The 18,474-nt window shown below is 41.4% G+C and overlaps 2 protein-coding genes across 2 annotated transcripts; both read left to right on the top strand.

The window, feature by feature from the left end:
- The first annotated feature begins 5,669 nt into the window (after positions 1-5,669).
- On the top strand, positions 5,670-7,263 carry LOC139640098 (islet amyloid polypeptide). Its single transcript, XM_071514264.1, has 3 exons — positions 5,670-5,749; positions 6,232-6,387; positions 7,089-7,263. Exons 1-3 carry the CDS (start codon positions 5,670-5,672, stop codon positions 7,261-7,263), a joined length of 411 nt encoding a protein of 136 aa, XP_071370365.1.
- Positions 7,264-9,683: 2,420 nt separating this feature from the next.
- Positions 9,684-17,403, top strand: pyroxd1 (pyridine nucleotide-disulphide oxidoreductase domain 1). The gene is given in 14 exon segments (XM_071514261.1): positions 9,684-9,968; positions 10,094-10,174; positions 10,564-10,683; positions 11,497-11,587; positions 11,590-11,624; positions 12,062-12,135; positions 12,396-12,592; positions 12,805-12,899; positions 13,419-13,521; positions 13,643-13,755; positions 14,719-14,841; positions 15,475-15,612; positions 15,845-15,934; positions 16,978-17,403. Coding segments are annotated over 14 exon segments (1,497 nt in total). The 5' UTR covers positions 9,684-9,890; the 3' UTR covers positions 17,137-17,403.
- Positions 17,404-18,474: the final 1,071 nt, after the last annotated feature.

Genomic DNA, 18,474 nt, shown 5'->3' with positions numbered 1-18,474 from the left:
ATATGCGTGTAGGTGCGTGTGTGTGTGTGTGTGTGTGCACGTATGTCTATGTGGGTGTACACAGTCTTGGTTATGCACTACACATTCAAGCCCAAATCTGTGGTGGCAACCCCTTTATTAATAGAGTTGGTTACGCATTGCACTGCAGCCCTCCAAGGCCCAGAATGAAAAGCTCTGCACAGAACAAAGTCCTTGTCCAAAATACATGCTGTCTTTTGTTTCATAGCAATAAAGGAAGCCTTGAATTTTAATGAACATTACCTGCTCTGTTAATACAATGTGATATTATTGTTATTATTATTATTAGCAGACACACAGTCTCGAAAAACTTTGTGAAATGAGCATGAACTCTGTTGTCACGCAGATTACGTGTTTGTGGAAACAAATGTGAAGATTACCTTCCTCCACCGTGAAAGGATTGTGTGATAATAGCATGAATTGGTCATGTCATATCCAAGTGTTTGTGAAGTGACAAGGTTAGCTAAGTTTAGGCAAGTAAACAACTTCAGTTAAGGTGAGGCTTACTGTAGTTAAGACTAGTGTAAGGTTTTGGTCATGGTTAAATACAAAATGTATAACAAGATGTATAAAGTTTATAAATGTATAAAATGTATAAATCTTACCTCCACTCCCTTACTTTCCACCGCATTTTCTTTCCACCCATTTCAATGTCAAACTACTGCCTGTTTCCAGTCGTATCTCCTCCATGGCATGTAATCCTTTCATGGTGGGGAAACATATTTCTCTAATTTCTTCCACGGAGTATTTGCATTTTAAGACATCATGCTCATTACCCAAAATTTCATGAGACCACGTTGGATCCAAAAGTTAATATGGTAATCCTCAAGTTTTTTATTTTGGGTGACATCTTTGATCATAAGTGCTCATTGCTGTGGTGTTTCTGCACTGCACTTCCCAGAGATCACCTGTCAATCAAACAGCGTGGGCGGGACTGTGACGTCTTCTTCCTTGGATTTTCTGTTGATGGAGTTTGAGTTTCTGTAGGTGGCGCTCTTCTCTTTGGTGGCTATCACTGCTCATGCTAACTACCTAGTTCTTCTTCTATTTATTCCAAACAAACACTCAGCGGTTTGTTTGGGCGGTTGAAATCTGTCCCATTTAAGGTAAAGGGATATCAATGCCATATTTAGGCCGGAGGGGAAAGTGCATGTTTGAGTAGTATTTGTGAGACAAAACAACAACATAAACAAAAAAAAACACCAGCGTATCCGACCAGGGAGTCATTCATTTCTGTGTAATTAATGCACAAATGACTGGCATTTGTTTTCCCAATAGGTGTTGGTGACGTAATGTCTGTGTGTGTGTGCATTATGTGTGGGAAACAGAGAGAGACCGGTCTCACTGCGTACGAGAATGCTCTTTTCTTTTTCTTTTATTTTGCACAGTTTAAAAACAAGAAAGAGAGGACATGAGAAAAAAACAAACAAAGGTAGCCGTATAGCAGTATAGGTAACAGAATAAACCTAAGGGGCTTATTCATGGCATCTACCTAAGTAATAAACATTAATACAACACAGTGTAAAAGATAAAAAAAAAAAAAAAAAAATCACAAAGCAAATCAATGGTCCTTTCTTACTGCCAGTTATTCAATCAAGACCTCAGTTATCTGGCTCCTACTGTGCTTAAGTATTGTATTGTCTGTACATTTGTGTATCCATCACTGAAGTACTACACCATGCGATGGCGGCAGCATCCCTAGTTAACTATAATCACTGTAAACCTCCATGTGTGGATGTCCTCAACACGGATAGTCATTATCAGAGGCCACAGCCCCATTACCCTTTCTGGTCCTCCAGCTATCATTCCCCTCTCACCTCTGATCCCCTCTTATCTGCAGTGTTACAGGAATCCTAATAATGCCAACAAGCCACATTTAGCTTTCCAGTGCAAATCACTACACTGAGTTGGAAAATATGAATGGGGACAAAGTGAATGAGCAGAGGTTTGTCTTTCCCCAAAAACTGCTTTTTACGTGATCAAGATATTTATAACTACGGTGGAGTAAAGTGTGAATGAGATGGTGCCGCTGCAATTCTCAAGCTCATGCAGCTTCACTGAGCTTGTCGTAAATTAAGGTTCAATTATGGTAACAGTGTCTTGTCTACCAATAAACCTGTCCCAGTCCTGTTTCATAAGCAGAATATCCTGCTGCAGCATACATCACACCTGGCTTCTCATAATTACTGAGATAACCCAGGGGATTAGACGGCATAATCACACAAAAACTCATTTTCTTCCCCAGACTATAACATTCAAAAATAGACTTAAAGTCCCACTCATGCCCACCCACATTCCTCTTCTATTTCTCTCTCTCTCTTACCCTCCTTTCTTCTAAGTCTTCCACTTCTTCCCTCCACTCAAGATTGTGCATATGAACCTCTCTAAATATCATCTTTCCTCTCCACTGGAGTGACTAATTATTAACCAATGGCTGCCTATGAAAAAGGCTATAATTGTGTAAATATACTTTGACAAAAACAAATTCCTAAATAATCAAATGAATCAATTGACTTTAGATTCTCATGCTGCAATTCTTGCGTTGTTTGTTAAGAGGACAGCAGCAGAAGTCAGCTTGTAAATAATGAATGTAGGTGTCAGGTGAGGGTGCAGGTGCACAAAGTAGATTCTCAACTACAGAAACTTCTTAAGTCACAACTTCTAGGCCAAAAATAGTCTGCACACGTGAACCAAACCATCCATGAGGAAGCAGCAGGGAGAGCTGTAGATGTAGAACGGTGTGTCGTGTCTGTGTCTTTTTCTGCAATTAGGTTTTCTTGGAAAGCTCACAGGAACCGCATCCATGGGACCTGGGTGGGTGTGGGCGTGACACGTCCATTAGGACTGCATCACATCTCTGTTAGCTCAAAGCTGTGGTTAAAGCCCAGCACTTACCAGCAGCCTGCAGCCTGTGGTGGTATTTCCCCAATGAGACTGTGGGACGTTCTCTGTGGACGCAGACAGACAGAAGAGTTCCTTAGAACGAACAGTCCTAACGCTGAGAAGCATCATCTGCAACTTCCAACTTGGAGTTTGATCACAGCTAGTTATTACGCTTTTCTAGCTAAATTCATTAGATTTAGGAAAGGGACATCTTATGGTTAGTTTGTCTACCTGTCACACTGTTAAAGTGATAATCCGCAAGATGCTTGTTTTTGTTATTTTGCAGACATCTTTGATAATAAGCGATTATTTCTGTGATGTTTCTGCACTGCACTTCCCAGAAATCACCTGTCAATCAAGCAGTGTGTCCAGCACTGGATCCTCTGTTGATGCAGTTTGAGTTTCTGTAGGCGGCACTCTCTTCTTTGTCTGATCAGCCATGGTGGCTATCGCTGCTCATGCTAACTACCCAGTTCTTCTAAACGAACTGCTGTCGAAATGTAAAAAAACAACACTTTCTGTGCACCAGGGGATTCTTCCCAGGAAAGACCTACCAGACACCGAGTGTTTAAAACAGCAAATTTAGCAAATGCCAAAGGTTTCATGAACTGGTTATGGATTTAATTACTATTATGTCATACAGAGAGTAGTAAAATTTACATTTATTTTTAGGAAAATGTCTCAGATTATTACTTTAATTGTAATTTGCCCATGTGGTCATCTTCTCATATGCCTCACATGCCAGTCAAATCCTCCTGGCATATGAAGAATTGACAAATATCTTATTGTGGATCATATTATGGTTGATTACCGGAAAGGGTGTTGATTCCTGATCCTCTACTAAACTGCAGTTAGACTCCCAGCTCGCCTCCTCCCCTGTAATGTATTATTCTCATGTTTTACTATCACTTTATTAATTAGCAGTTTGTCAGTTGTTTGTGACTCAACCCACCGAATAATGAGGACCCCATTAATTATTCATGTTAATTCATCTTCACATTCATTATTCATGACCGATGAACCCGGGAGGACGGCAGCGGGGGCCGGAGTCTGCTGACCTAAAACTTCATTACGTGCCTCGATGTGAAAAGGGAAGACTGCCTCCCACTTTGACAGCGCTCTTCTCCCTGGTGTGGGTTTCTGGTGGGTCAGTCCCACCACGGAGGCTGATGACAGCGATGACGAAGGTGATGATGAGGATGGTGACGTGCGTAGATGTGTGTGTGTGTGTGTGTGTGTGTACAGGAGTGTGTGTGTGTGTGTGTACTTTCCTGTGCGTGTGCGTGTTTGAGAATGTACGTTAAGGTATAGTGGTGTGTGTGTGTGCATGGTATATGAGACCCTATTGGACTGAGGTATATCTTCAGCTGAACCCCACTTCCCTACACCCCCACATACCCCCCCCCCCCCACCCCCCACCCCTCTCACCACACACACACACCTTCCTCCCCATTCTGTGTAAATGGAAATGCACGGCTATATTTGGAGAGAGCTGATGTCACAAGTGGTTTGAGCGGAGAGCTTATAACTGTGCGAGGCGGTTTGTGTGACAGACTGAGAAACCTTGGACCGCTCCAGTGGCTGATTGGGATCCGCTGACTGCTGGCTCTGAACAACTGAAAGTGAGTACTCAGCCTTTTCCTTTTTTTGGGGGGGACTTGTCCTGTGTCTGTAAATGAATGGGAAGCTACTGGAGGTCTTTGGGTCTTTTGGAGAGTGTTTTTTACTTTGCATACCAATTAGAAGAATACATTGTTTTGATGCATTTCTGAGTGGTTTAACTGGGACATTTTGGTCTATCTCTCCCCCAGCTTCTTACTGCAAAAAAAAATAAAAAATGGTCCATCTTAACAAGTCATTTAGTCTCATATTCAAATCTTCAAATCTTATTTTTCTTAAACCAAGAGAAAGATTATGCCAGTGAGGTGAGATAACTTGTCACTTGTTTCAGGAATTTTCTAGACATGAGTTTTAATATCTTGAAACAAGTCAGAATAAAGGCAAAACCACTGCACTACTGTCAAGAAAATGACATTTGATTCAACAAAATTCTAGAAACAAGTTGATTTGCATTGGAAACAAGTTGATTTGCATTGGAAACAAGTTGATTTGCATTGGAAACAAGTGAAATTATCTCAACCATACTGGCAGATTTGTTTTACTTATTTTAAGAAAATTACAATTTTAGGACTCAAAAATAGACTAAATGACTAAGAGTATAATATGGAGATTTTTTGGAGTGTTTAAGCCTTGGTAGTTTGTTGTACATTATTGTCACAGAATAACTGAATACACCTTTAGATTTACATTGCAGCTGATGTAAGAGTTATAGACTGTATATCATTTACACTACATTTCTAGTTTGTAACTGGTGGCTGTTTATGAGTGTAAAGCAATTGTCAGATTGAGGGAAGATTAATGAATCTACCTGAAATTGTAAATGCTTTTAGTATGATGATGCCCATTCCTCTCACCTTCCTTCTCTCTCTCTCTGCCCTTGCTTCTCTGTTTACTATTTTAAACTACTGTATTTTATACAATTTGTTATATTGCATCATGTACAGTATGTCTGTAACTTTCTGTGCTGCTGCCACCTTGGCCAGGTCTCCCTTGAAAAAAGAGATTTTCCTGGTTAAATAAAAGTTATGTAGCTAAAGAAGATTTCTGCAGTCGCTGGTTTAATCTTGGTGACAGACAGCCGGCCTGTAACTCAGAAACCCAAACCTTTGCTGAATCCACTGTTTCCTCCCAGGGAATCCTCTGACACTATGTATCACCTGAGGCTGCCTGTGCTTCTCCTCACGCTGCCCGTGTTGCTGCGCTGTGTCGCCGCCGCCCCGAGCCACAGGTGAGTGACATCACATGCAGCACGGCGGGTTTCTTTGGAGCATCGGGGGTCATGAAGTCATTGCAAAGAGTGACAAGGATTTTGGAACATCAATTCAAGTTAAAAGAGGAAAAAAATCCGCGCTCCTCGTGCTCTCAGATTAGAGGCAGGGTTCAAAAAGATCGACGGTTAATGGCGGCCATCGTCTTAAAAGGCGGGAAACAAATGAGGTGGGTGAATCTGAAGCCAGCAGACGATAAGCTGGATATCAGGGAAATTGCGAGATAAGGGGAGCTGTAATGATCTGGGTGACGAGCAGCAGGGGACAGACGCGCAACTGGAGGTGGAAGCCAATTGAACTCGGCTGTGGGAAAGTGCCTAAGTGATGTGCAATCATGCCCACTTTTTCTCGTTCCCTCAAGGCTTTATTGGACATTTCTGAAGAGGGGATCATCAGCCGTCGATGTGAAACGGTTTGACCCTTTTTTTTTTCTGTGATTCAGGTACTTCAGTCCCTTCGGCTCATCCAGCGAGCAGGAGAGCGAGCTCCCAGAGAGCCGGGGCTGGCTCGTGCCCGGCCTCGTGCCCGGCCTCGTCTCCAACCCCTTCCTCGGCCTGATGGGCGCGCGGCCGCAGAGAGGCCTCACAGCTGTCAACAGGTAACCCGGTTAGACGAGAATCAGGGGTCACATTGTACTGATGATGCTCGTTATTGGGGTATTTATCGAGACTTTCTTTCAGCTTCTTATAGAATCATTTATCTTCTTATAACCAAAAAGATGTGGATGTAGCCTATATATGAATATTGTCTTGATTATTTCACATTAAAACAACAATTTGTATAATTTCGGTGCAACAAAACAGCCTTTTGTGGGATAGGGGGGGGGCTTGTCAAAAATAGTCAAATCTGAATCTTCTCAAATCTCAAATCTCCATCTTTTCAAAACTGCCCACAGTATCTGAGTCCCACTGCCTCTCCAGCAAGGAACAAACCATCATCACTGTTTTCGATTTTACTGCTCATACTCATGTCATCTTCATTTATTTATTATGGTCATTATTGTACAAATTGTTATATATCTTATATATATTTGTTATTTTTTTGTTGTTTTTCTCCCTTAGCTGTTGTAAAGTGTCTTTGAGTGTCAGGTTAGGCGCTTTATAAATAAAATGTATTCTTCTTCTACTTATTATTATTAGTAAAAACGAAGATTGTAGCAGCAGTCCATTCTTGCTGTCTTCCTCACTGTGTGGGTTTTTCATGCTATAATTTGACTAATCTTTGCTGTTTGAATGGTACTTACTCTCTCCATCAGTCCCTCTCTCATGAGTTTCTCCTCTCTCCCTCCCTCCCTCCCAGTCACCACATAGAGAAGAGGAAGTGCAACACAGCGACCTGCGTGACCCAGAGACTAGCAGACTTCCTGGTTCGCTCCAGCAACACCCTCGGCACCGTCTACGCTCCAACCAACGTCGGCTCCTCCGCCTACGGCAAGAGGGAGCTGCTGCAGCCTCCCAGATACCTGACCCTCTAACACCCAAACACCTCTGCACTCCCAGTGAATGATGATGATGATGATGATGATGAACAGATTTTTTTCTTTATTTTGTAAACTTAAAAAAAAAAAAAACAGTGCCTTTTGTTAAAACCATGGAAAACGTTGGTAAAAAAGTGATTTTTTTTTTCTCTCTCTCTGGCTTTGTGTGTCTTTGTGTTTCTATTGAGATTATTCCACCATGGCATGTGAATATAAAAATACATATTAAAAATAAATAAATAAAAGAAAATTGATGTAAAGGCATATCAAATAAATATGTTATTATCTGTTTGTTGTTTTGATAATAAAAAATTTCAAAACATATCTAAAAATTCATTATTGCATATCATTAGCCTACAGCTAGGCTACATGAAAACAATTTAGTGGGTGTTTTGTAGACATAAGTCGACTTCAAAATAAAATAAAACATGCTTGTTTCATTTTTGAAGCAGCAGGGTTTGAATGACATGATCACGAGCCACACACAGTATTGAAATACACCCACAATAGATGTAATTTCACCTAAATTCAACTTTTCCTCTGTGAAGAAGCATTAAAAATAGATCAAATGCAGCCAGTTAAATGAGTTTCCCAAAGAAACTATTTCATAACAGTAACGTGATCACAATCCAGTATTTCAGAGAGTCCCATGCTATCCCCCTGCAGGCGGTCATGTAAGGTAATAATGGAAATCAAGAGGAGAAGCGTGACGCACAGCAGTAACCTGTTTGATTACCAGCGACCCGATCATCTCACACACTGACATCAATACTCCCATGCATGGTTAACCCGCTTCAAAAATAGAACAAGTGCCGGGCTTTTGCTGATGAATAAAAAAAAATAAAAAAACACAATGAAAACAATGCAGCCATTATCTGCCAAACATCCTGACAGGGAGCGGGGACGAGTCAAGATCTGTCGATTGCTTCGTGTGAAATCACAAATTGGGTAAAAAAAAACAAAAACAAAAACGTGGGCACAGCGCTTCATCTGCTGCCGTGTTGTTTATCAGCGCGGTAATGATGCTGGATGAAATGTTTTGATGAAATGTTAGATCTGATTCTGACCCAGTGGCCACATTAATCCCTGACATTAATCTCTCACAGGCCTGCAAGTGGTGTGAGCATAAACAGGATAATGGAGGCTGTGATTTAACTAATACTAATGCAGATGTGGGGAAAAAGAAGACGGATCATTCTGTTTCTACTCTGACTGACTTGGAAGAGAAGAATTTTGGCATCAAACCATAAAGTTTCTGTTTTATATAATCAGGCATGAGAAGTGATTGACATAGAATAGATTGACAATAAATGACAATTGCCTTTTTTTTTTTTTTTTTTTTTTTAACTTCTTAAATCTTACTTTTCTACACTTAATGGGATGTCTTTTAACCTATTATTTTCGCTATTTTATTGTTTTTACCTTCTAGTCTTAGTCTTTTTCATCTTTTGTTCTTGTTTTTCTTGTTTTACATTATAGTTTATGAGTAGGATACTTGCTTTTATTTGATTGCTAAAGCAACTTGTAAACTGTGTTGTAAAGAAAAAAAAAGATAAAAATTATAACAACAACAGCAACAACAACAATAATAATAATAATACTTCTTTAATAAAGAAATATATTTTTCCCACATTTTCTGAGCATAGATTTTTATTAGATTAGTATAGATTTTTCTTTATATTTGATAGTAATTTGCTTCATCTTCATCAAGGGTGGCAATAAATATTGGTGGCACTATTAACAAAGAGTTTAAGTCACAATGGAGTTGAAACTAGTCTAATTGACCTTTTGTTTAATAGAATATTGTCAAGTGTGGAGATTGAAGTTATATCCGTTTGAATTGTGTCAGCTTTGTCATCACACACCCTTTGTCCTACCTACCCCAACACACACACACACACACACACACACACACACACACACACACACACACACACACACAATGGCACATCATGCCCAGGGTGCATCCAATCTGAGGAGCAGAAATTGAAACTGTCTGGTTTGCATGATTTGGGGTTTGCCTTTCTGCTTCTGCTCTATGGTTCACTTTTGCTGCCGTTTTTTCTCACTGAGATGAAGGTTTTATTTCCACCTCCTCATTATACCTGGTGGTGAGGCACACTGCCCTGGACTGGGCGGGCTTTGGTTCAGTGAGGGGGAGATTGAAGTGTGAAGTGTATACAGCTCCAGTAGCCTACGATCAAAGAAAAGTGTTAAATACATGTAGTAGCTACTGTAATATTATGGTTAGTTAGGTTGAAAATCCAGTTTGCGTAGAAACAAATTGTCACAAAGTTGCATAGGACCGTACAGTGGCGGTTTGAGCCACTAATACTTGTGCTTGTGACTGGGTTGAAGTATAACATTTTTGATCCTGCTGCTTGCCGTAGTTAGTTGTAAACACGGATGTGAGGCTCCTGTGCCACAGAAACCCATCACTAAGTATCACATAACGCCTATCTACAAGCATTTTGACACTCTGGTGACAAAACTAGTCTGGTTTTAACAGCTAAGCAACGTGTCATCTAAGGATTTAGCACAACAGCTGTCTAACTACATGTCGGTGTGGGAACATGCTTGGTAGCTAGTGTTAGCCAACGTTAGCTTAGTACTATCTGAAGGGAATGGCAGGTAAAACAGAGAAAACGTTCAAGTTTGTGATCGTGGGAGGAGGCATCGCAGGTGTAACATGTGCCGAGCAGGTAAACATGTACTGAATTTGTAGCTCTGGAATAGGGATGTTGCGGCAGGTTTAAAGCGATTTAAACTGTTAGTAATTCTCATTAGCTTCACATTAACGGTTGGTCTGTTTGATCTTGATTGACAGCTGTCATCCCAGTTTCCTGCAGATGACGTGGCTCTGATCACAGCAGCTTCTCACATCAAGGCAGTGGCCAACTTCAAACAGGTCAGGATGATGATGATGATGATGATGATGGTCCTAACACTAACACAGGGTTATGGGTTTCATCCCCACTGAGTCCCACATAGCTTAAAATGCATGGACTCACTTTACTCACTTTACTGGATAAAGTCATCCACCAAATGGCAAATGTTATGATGATGATATCAAAACTGCTACACAGGTATTAATACTTGTTTTGTTTTTAAATGACATGATATTCTTGCCTGTGTTCACTTGAGAATGCATTGTATGATGGTATGCAGTACAATACACTGTATCCGTCTTGATGTGTTTTTTTTATTTATTTACTAGAGGCAGTAAACCTCTAATATTTGGCCTATAGATATTCAGAACAGTAAACCCCTGCTCTGTTCCTCTGTCCTGCCTGGCAGGTGTCGAAGACGCTGGAGGAGTTTGATGTGGAGGAGCGTCCATCCAGCGTTCTGGAGGAGAAATTCCCCAACCTGACCGTCATCCAGTCTGCTGTCAAAGCCCTCCACACACACACACATGTGAGTAGCTGTCTAGCAGAGGATGGAAGACATTGTTAGACTCTGCAGATATTAAAGTTTATTTTCATTTCATACTGTATACATGCTGATATTCGTATCAGTCATGACTGCTAGTATCATCTGTATGTAACAACTGTAAGTAACTGCAGTAACAGTTGTAACAGTCCAATAGTCCATGCATGTTAGTAATCCATACACATAGATATGTCTCACTAATACAGTTTATGTGACATGTATTTAAATAGTAACTAGCATACATTAACATAATGCCACTATTCCATCTTATTTATTGTTTTTATAATTTTTGCTGGCTGGTTTTATTGCTTATTTTATGTCCTATTTGTCTTTTTCCCTGCTGAATCCTATTACTTTTTGCTGCTGCAAGGACCTAATTTCCCCCACGGAGATCAAAATGTTAAACATCTGCACAGGTATTATAATTTTATGATATGTCATGGATTATAAAACAACATATTGCTGCAACACTTAGCAGTGAATGTCATCACATTTGTTACATGATGCTCCAAAGTAATGTAACTGCAACAAAGTGTAGAGAGCCCTTATCTGTTTGCTATCGCCACCTTGTGGACATTTGGTTGCACCACATCACTATGACAACTATGATTCATTTTAACAATTCACATGGTCTAATTCATTCCTGTGGTCTAAATGCTGTTTGATGGAATTGTGATCAGCAGCACAAAAATGGGAAAAATCACCTCACCGATTTATGAAAGCTAGAGAAATAAGACTTGACCCCCCCGATGTAAAATGAAGACCAGTATCCCCGCTCATTCTACCTCCTGTCCTCAGACTGTGCAGACTGTGGACGGCCGGCTTGTCGGCTATGAGAAGCTGTGTCTCTGCAGCGGGGGCCGACCCAAGCTGCTGACCCAGGACAACCCTGTGTGCTGGGGATCCGGGACACTGACAGCGCCCAGGTACGGCCCCGTCTCTCCGGAAGTCTGTAAGTCTGAATGATGTGCAGGTCTGGGTTTTCCTGAAGATACTGAACTGCTGAGACCGGCTCAGAGGGGGATTCATACTTCAGGAGGAAGCAGTTCATCTTCCGCTTCTTTTGGGGCAGTTTGATATTTCGTTGTTATGATGTTTTGTGCACCAATTTTTTTTATTTCTTCCTGAGACAAACAGCTTCATCTATTCTTATCTATTCTTTATATTCTTGAACTACACTAATTTTCCCTTTAGCTGCAGCTCCATGCTAAGCCAATGGGAAATATCGTAGTACAAACGTGCTTTGAATACACTATCCACATAAATTAATTTAGTAGCATTATGGTTACTGCAACATTGTACTGTCTTTGTAACAAAACACCATGTGGATGCTTACCAGTTTTCCCTATAAATGCGTTTACAGGAATTTCAGAAGCGGTTATCCAAAGCAAAGAGAATCGTTGTTGTTGGGAATGGAGGGATCGCCTTGGAATTAGTGTGAGTCTACAATAACCTTAAGACATTGTGTGTGTGTGTGTGTGTGTGTGTGTGTGTGTGTGTGTGTGTGTGTGTGTGTGTATTTCTCTGATGGGAGTTTGTGGACACAATTCTCATCTAAACTGAAATGTCTGTCACAGTTGAAGAACTTTGAACCCACAGCCATGGAAATCGTCCATAACTTTACCTAGCATGTTCATTCAGATTATTCACACTTTATTGATTCTTATTCGCACTGTTACTGAATATATATTGTCCAGGTACGAGGTAGAGGGCTGTGAGGTGATCTGGGCTGTGAAGGACAAGGCCATAGGAAACACCTTCTTTGACGCCGGAGCGGCTCAGTTCCTGATCCCCTCGCTGCAGACCGACAGACCGGAGAGAGCCGCTCCCTGCAAGAGGGCTCGCTACACCACTGAGGAGCCAGCGGCCGGGGCGTCCCACACCTTCACTGCAGGTCTGCACAGTGGAATGACTCAAATGCCAGGCTTAGATACCGAAATTATGAAAATTAAAATTTTGTTCTTCTCTTTTCTACACTGTTCCACTGTGGAATCTGTCCCAGGATTGGTATTTTGCTTTTCTTTCATACAAAATATAAGTTAATTGTGTGTGTGTGTGTGTGTGTGTGTGTGTGTGTGTGTGTGTGTGTGTGTGTGTGTTTTCCAGACGACAGACGAGGGCATGGTGCCGGTCCTACAGAGCCTGGCAGTGCCCTCGGTCCAGACTGGCATGAAGGAATCCTTCTGAGAGGAGCGGAGGAGGTGAGATATGGTGTTACTGCAGATCCTAAAGGATACCTACTGTAAATGTAATGATAACAGTGACAATGACAAGCCCACGACAAATAGATTCCCCAAACCGATACAATAACGCCTCAAGTGTTTCTTGTCTTATGAACTCAGAGTCCTTCCAGCTGCTTGAATTTGATCTGCCCTGTCTTGCCACAACGGCTGATAGCCAAGAACCTGTGGGGAACGCTGAATACTCTACTGATGAGCAGATTCAACTTGCACACTTAGATCAAAGTAAAGAAACCTGCATGGAAGTGTGAACTACTTTGATTTATTGATCTTATTGATCCCCTGTGTGCAGATCGGATTCAAGCAGCTGGAAGGACTCTGAGTTCATAAGACAAGAAACACTTTAGGCGTTATTGTATCCGTTTGGGGAATCTATTTGTTGTGGGTTTGTCTGCTACAAATAAACCTATATATGGCTGGTATTTGGCTTGACCTCCAGTTGGGTTCTACCTTCTTCCTCTCCCCCTGCTCTGGCGTCAGGTGTCCCACAGAGTTTCAGTGGAATACCAGTGTGAGGTGGAGAAGATCATCACCTCCCAGGAGCTGCTCACCTCCCCTCAGCAAACACTCGGATCTGAGAGCGGTGAGAACGAGATGTCCTACTCTGATTTGTCTTCTGGTGTCTTGACTGTTCCCTCCTTCCCTCCCTCTGTTTCCTCTCCTTCCTCCTCTTCCCTCCTCATGTCTCTCTTCCCTCTGAGCAGGATCCTGGCCAGTCTACGTCCAGCTGACCAATGGGAAGACGTTTGGCTGTGACTTCATTGTCAGTGCGACCGGTGTGGTGCCGAACACGGAACCATTTCTCCATGGCAACAACGTAAGGAAGCTTTTCAGTATCCGCAGTATGATCTATGAGTAAACCTGTGAGTACTTAAGGGATCTGCAGGCTAAAGCATCATACTAGCTGCGTAGTGGATTCAAGTTGAGCTCTTGACTTTTGTTGCATGTCATTCTCCCTCATCCATCATGTTACTTTCCATTAAATAGACACCCCCCTCCCCTCCCCCAGTTTTCCCGGTCACATGACTCAAAATGAAGAAAACGATAAAGTAGCAGACAGTAACAGAATCATGCAGAAAATCATCCAAAATTCTCTGCGGTTGCCCTTCATTGCCTCTGTGTGTCACTGAAGGAGCTGAGCTGTTATGTCACTCTCAGTCACAGTCTGGTTTCCAGCCTGTTTTATAGCTGATTTAATGTTTTCTGTCCAGATCTTTTCTGTTGTTAGCTAACACATCATTTGTGCATGCAGTTTGAAAGTGTTTTTTTTCGGAGTTGCATTAAAACACATTTGACTGAGTATTTGGCAGCTGAGGTATCATGTCATTTGTCATATTTTATTGATGTGAACTATGAGAATAATTCTGTTTGGTTAATATACATTAGTACTCTTTGATTAATAGGTTACATATTGCCTGGGGATGGCTTTGGCAATTTTAAGGTTAAAGAAATACAACATTTTATTTAGTCGGCAACAGGTTTGCTAGGTGTGAAGATAGTTCATTTGCATAAAAATAAATACATAACCTGAGATAACTGAAGATGTCTGCATTTCAAGAAAATGAAAATCTAAATGCAGATTTTGACAGGTGACCCATAGATTAAGATTTTTTTTTTTCATGGAAAGCTATGGGGACGAATTAAAACAGAAATGCCCCAAAAAATCTTCAGAGTATATTGGTAAAGAATGTAATGTGTCACAACTGAACAGATAAGATAAATCATATATTGGTCATTAATGATAATTATTTGTTTGTTTTGTGTGTGTGTGTGTGTTCAGTTTGCTCTGGCGAATGACGGCGGGCTGCGAGTAGATGAACACATGATGACATCAGAGCCAGACGTCTATGCCGCGGGAGACGTGTGCACTGCATGCTGGGAACACAGCCCACTGTGGCAGCAGGTAGACGCATAGACAGAGCATTGCATTAACCTCTATAGAGCACCAGCTATTTCCTTCAGACTGTATGGAGCCCTCCAGGTCCTGTGTCGAGTCACATGGTTCCATGTCTTGACAGCTTTGGTTTTCACATGATTACTTCCTGGATAGTCACGGGTTACAGTAAGGTTGATGTTGCAACACTGTAAGGCAGATAAAGATGTTAACCTTTAATGGCAGCAGCCTAGAGGTTATACAATATATATGTTATACAATATTGTTGGTTGCTGTTGGTGTTTTGATGAGTTAAAATAATGTTACAATCCTTGATTTTAAAGGGAAAAACAAACTAATGCTTAAAGTTAGTGTAGCAGACGGTTACTTTTTATTTCAGTCTAAAATTAGGTCATGGAAATTTGAAAAGGTCATGGAGAAGTCATGCAAAAGTTTTGGAACAGTGATGGAAATTAGATGAGGAATAGTCTCATTTCCCTTAACAAGTAGCCTATTGTTTAAATGACAGAAAAACAATTCAGACGCTGCCTACTCCGTGGACAGATTTGTCAGTATGTCCTGGTGTCCGTATAGAAGAAACAAAGCTTTATGTTTCACCGGTCTAAAATTCAGACCTGCACCATGTGTCTGTGTCCTGTGCAGATGCGGTTGTGGACCCAGGCCCGTCAGATGGGCTGGCACGCCGGCCGCTGCATGGCAGCACACGTCCTGTCAGAAACAGTGGAGCTGGACTTCTGCTTCGAACTCTTCTCACACATCACAAAATTCTTCAACTACAAGGTGCGTGTCGGTTTACTGCGGTGAAGGGCTGAGATTCAAATGAGAACCAGCGTGTTGTTCATCTACTGCGCAGGTTGTAACCCGCCAGTTTTTAATTATACAGAGAATAACTTTGTCAAAACCCCCTCAAAGGCATTTCACAGTGCTACACAGTGTCTTCTTTCCTTCCCTTCCTCCAGGCTCGTTCTCCCTGTGTGTTTTAACAGCTTCCTCTCTTCTCGTCACGCCACAGGTGGTCCTGCTGGGCAAGTTTAACGGGCAGGGTCTGGGGCCGGACCAGGAGCTGCTGGTGCGCTGCACTAAAGGCCAGGAGTACGTCAAGGTGACCGGACGTGATTAGGATGTGATGTTACTACTCTGCATGTTGATGTTTCCATTGTTTTTAAAAGATGGCACCAGTATAATTTTGCTTTTGGCTCGTAGTTGTGATTTTCCTGTACACAAATATATTGGATTGTGCCTTTTTACGTAAGCAGTGTCAAAACCTCTTCAAGTTGTTTTGATGCTGTTGGGTATACAAGGAGGCCCAGTGGCATGTGGAACATATGACTAGTGACACATATTAGACTGTTTGTGTCTATGTGAAAGCAGCCACTGCTTTTCTATGGGTGTGATCTGATGCTGGTATGAACAATTCATAGTACAATTATCTTGGCCAAAATGATCTCAATATATGATACTATTTTGATAATTATTAAGATGAAAACCTTAAAAACAGTACTGTAATATGCTTCAATTACTTAAAAACTAATTTGTCATATCAATCACAAGACATTTTTAATGTAAGACTGTAGAACCTATTTTGTATGTCAGATATTTGACTCTTTTCTTAAAAAACATTATAAAATGCTGGTTTAGCTTATAAAAACTGTAGGGATAGTCGTAAACAACACAAATAAAAATCCAAATAACAGCATCTAAAATAAAGTCAAATGAGTCTGCTGGTCTGCATCTGTTTTAACTCAGCAACAATTTACAATTCCCCTTTTTGGGAAAATAAAACCAGTGATGACAGATGAGTGGCGGTTATTGTGGTGGTTGCGGAAAAAAAAAATTAGGGGCAGTGTCATAACTGTTGTTTTTTTACCGTGATATGTAGTCATACCGGTTATTGTCCCATCTCTAGTACTGCACCAATAGCAAAATTATATAATACATAAAGCAACATGACACTTAAACATTTTGATCAGTGGGCAATTTGTTGAAATTGACATTCTAGATGTACAGGAACAGCATGTGAAAATGTTTTCCCTCACCCTTCACCTTAAAATCCAGAGCGAACAGGAGGATCCCTGTAGTTATTTAGTCCAACACTGGAGAAACCCTCACATTCCCACTCACACCCCCCTCTGGTTTTTGTTCCAGGTTGTTCTCAGCGGGGGGCGGATGGTGGGAGCGGTGCTGATCGGGGAAACGGACCTGGAGGAGACCTTCGAGAACCTGATCCTCAACCAGATGGATCTGACGCCCTACAGAGACGAGCTGCTCAACCCCAACATCGATATAGAAGACTATTTCGACTGAACGGCGAGGCAGTGATCGACACTAAGCTGCATGTTGAACACTGCGGACTGAAGCATCATGCACAGTGGACATTGTTGAAGAAATATGATTTTAAAGCTGCTAAAGATATTGACAGAAATGTTGCATTCACTGCACTCTATCATGTCACGGCTAACTGGTGAGTCAGTTTTATTGGCAACAAGAAATGGCTGTGTAAAAAAGCAGAGAGATTATCTTCGTCCTCAGTCTACTTGTAAAGGATTCATTTTTGCTTTAAAATAAATTATTTTCCCGATTCTTCCCCTGTGGTCTTAATTTGAGGTTTAACCACCATTGGAGAAACGGTTTTAGTGAATTACTGCCCCCTAGTGGTCGGAGTGATTGGGTGAAAATTGATTCTCAGTGAGGTGATTCACTGCAACAAGCCAAGCAGCTGCTTGTTCTTGGCCTTGAGGTTGGTGAATCTGGTTCATGGCTGGAAGATGGCCAGTTTGAATCTCTAAACCAGCTGAAAAAATCTAGTCTAAATCTAATCTGCCTTCCCTTAAGAAGTATTGATGATGTGTCCTTGGGCAAGGCGGCACCTGACACTCTGCTGCTCAGCTGGAGCTGCTCGGTCAACAGGGAATGACTTTGGTCATACTGGGCAGCTTTCCCAGGTGACAGCGTGTCACTCTGTGGATGTGGAGCAGGTCATAGTTTACAGCAGCAGTCAACATTTCCATTGATCCAGATAGTGCTATCAAGATGGCACATGGATTGCATCATGGTCACATTCAAATCCCAGATGTACAGTATATAGTGATGGTGCAGTAGATGGTGAACACTGAAATTCATTCTCCGGTGTTACTGATACTAATACCTTCACATAGACTTGAGAAACTCCCTCATCATGAAAAAAAAAACACAATGGAAGAAACTGGGAAGCATCTCACAGAGAGGGATCGCCCTTCCAGGAGGGTCAGGTGCAAAAACTACTGCAATATACTACAAAGACCACAAAGTACTGCAAAGCACTGCAAAGACCCCAAAGTACTACAAAGTATCACCGTAAAGAAGCTCCCAAGCATCACTTTAAACTTTAACTGGAAATTATGGCAAAACGTCAGCACAAACTACTGTGAGGATCAGAGTTTCCAACATTGGGTCAGGGCCACGTTTGGGGTCCCCCTGATATGAAACATGGTCCCTACATAAATTGTTAAACAAACTAAAACGACTTTAGCCTATGTGCTTGTTATTTTGGAAAACAAAAAATTACCAACAACATAGACATTAGAAAGCGGCCTATAAAAACCAAGATCCAGTAGTTTAATGAGCTCCCAAAAACAGCTTGATTTCTCTTCCTACTTAATTTTA

The sequence above is a fragment of the Centroberyx affinis genome, unplaced genomic scaffold (genome assembly GCF_046629955.1).
Source record: "Centroberyx affinis isolate AG114_WGS23_722 - 3 ecotype Tasmania unplaced genomic scaffold, CSIRO-AGI_Caff_v1 ptg008327l_1, whole genome shotgun sequence".
NCBI lineage: Eukaryota > Metazoa > Chordata > Actinopteri > Beryciformes > Berycidae > Centroberyx > Centroberyx affinis.
Note: the sequence above shows the minus strand (reverse complement) of the source record. Positions and strands in the feature narration are given on the sequence as shown.

Coding starts and splice junctions, on each gene's coding strand:
- LOC139640098 (XM_071514264.1), top strand. CDS start 5,670: ATGTATCACCTGAGGCTGCCTGTGCTTCTCCTCACGCTGCCCGTGTTG. Junction 5,750..6,231: donor GCCGCCGCCCCGAGCCACAG/GTGAGTGACATC, acceptor TCTGTGATTCAG/GTACTTCAGTCCCTTCGGCT. Junction 6,388..7,088: donor GGCCTCACAGCTGTCAACAG/GTAACCCGGTTA, acceptor CCTCCCTCCCAG/TCACCACATAGAGAAGAGGA.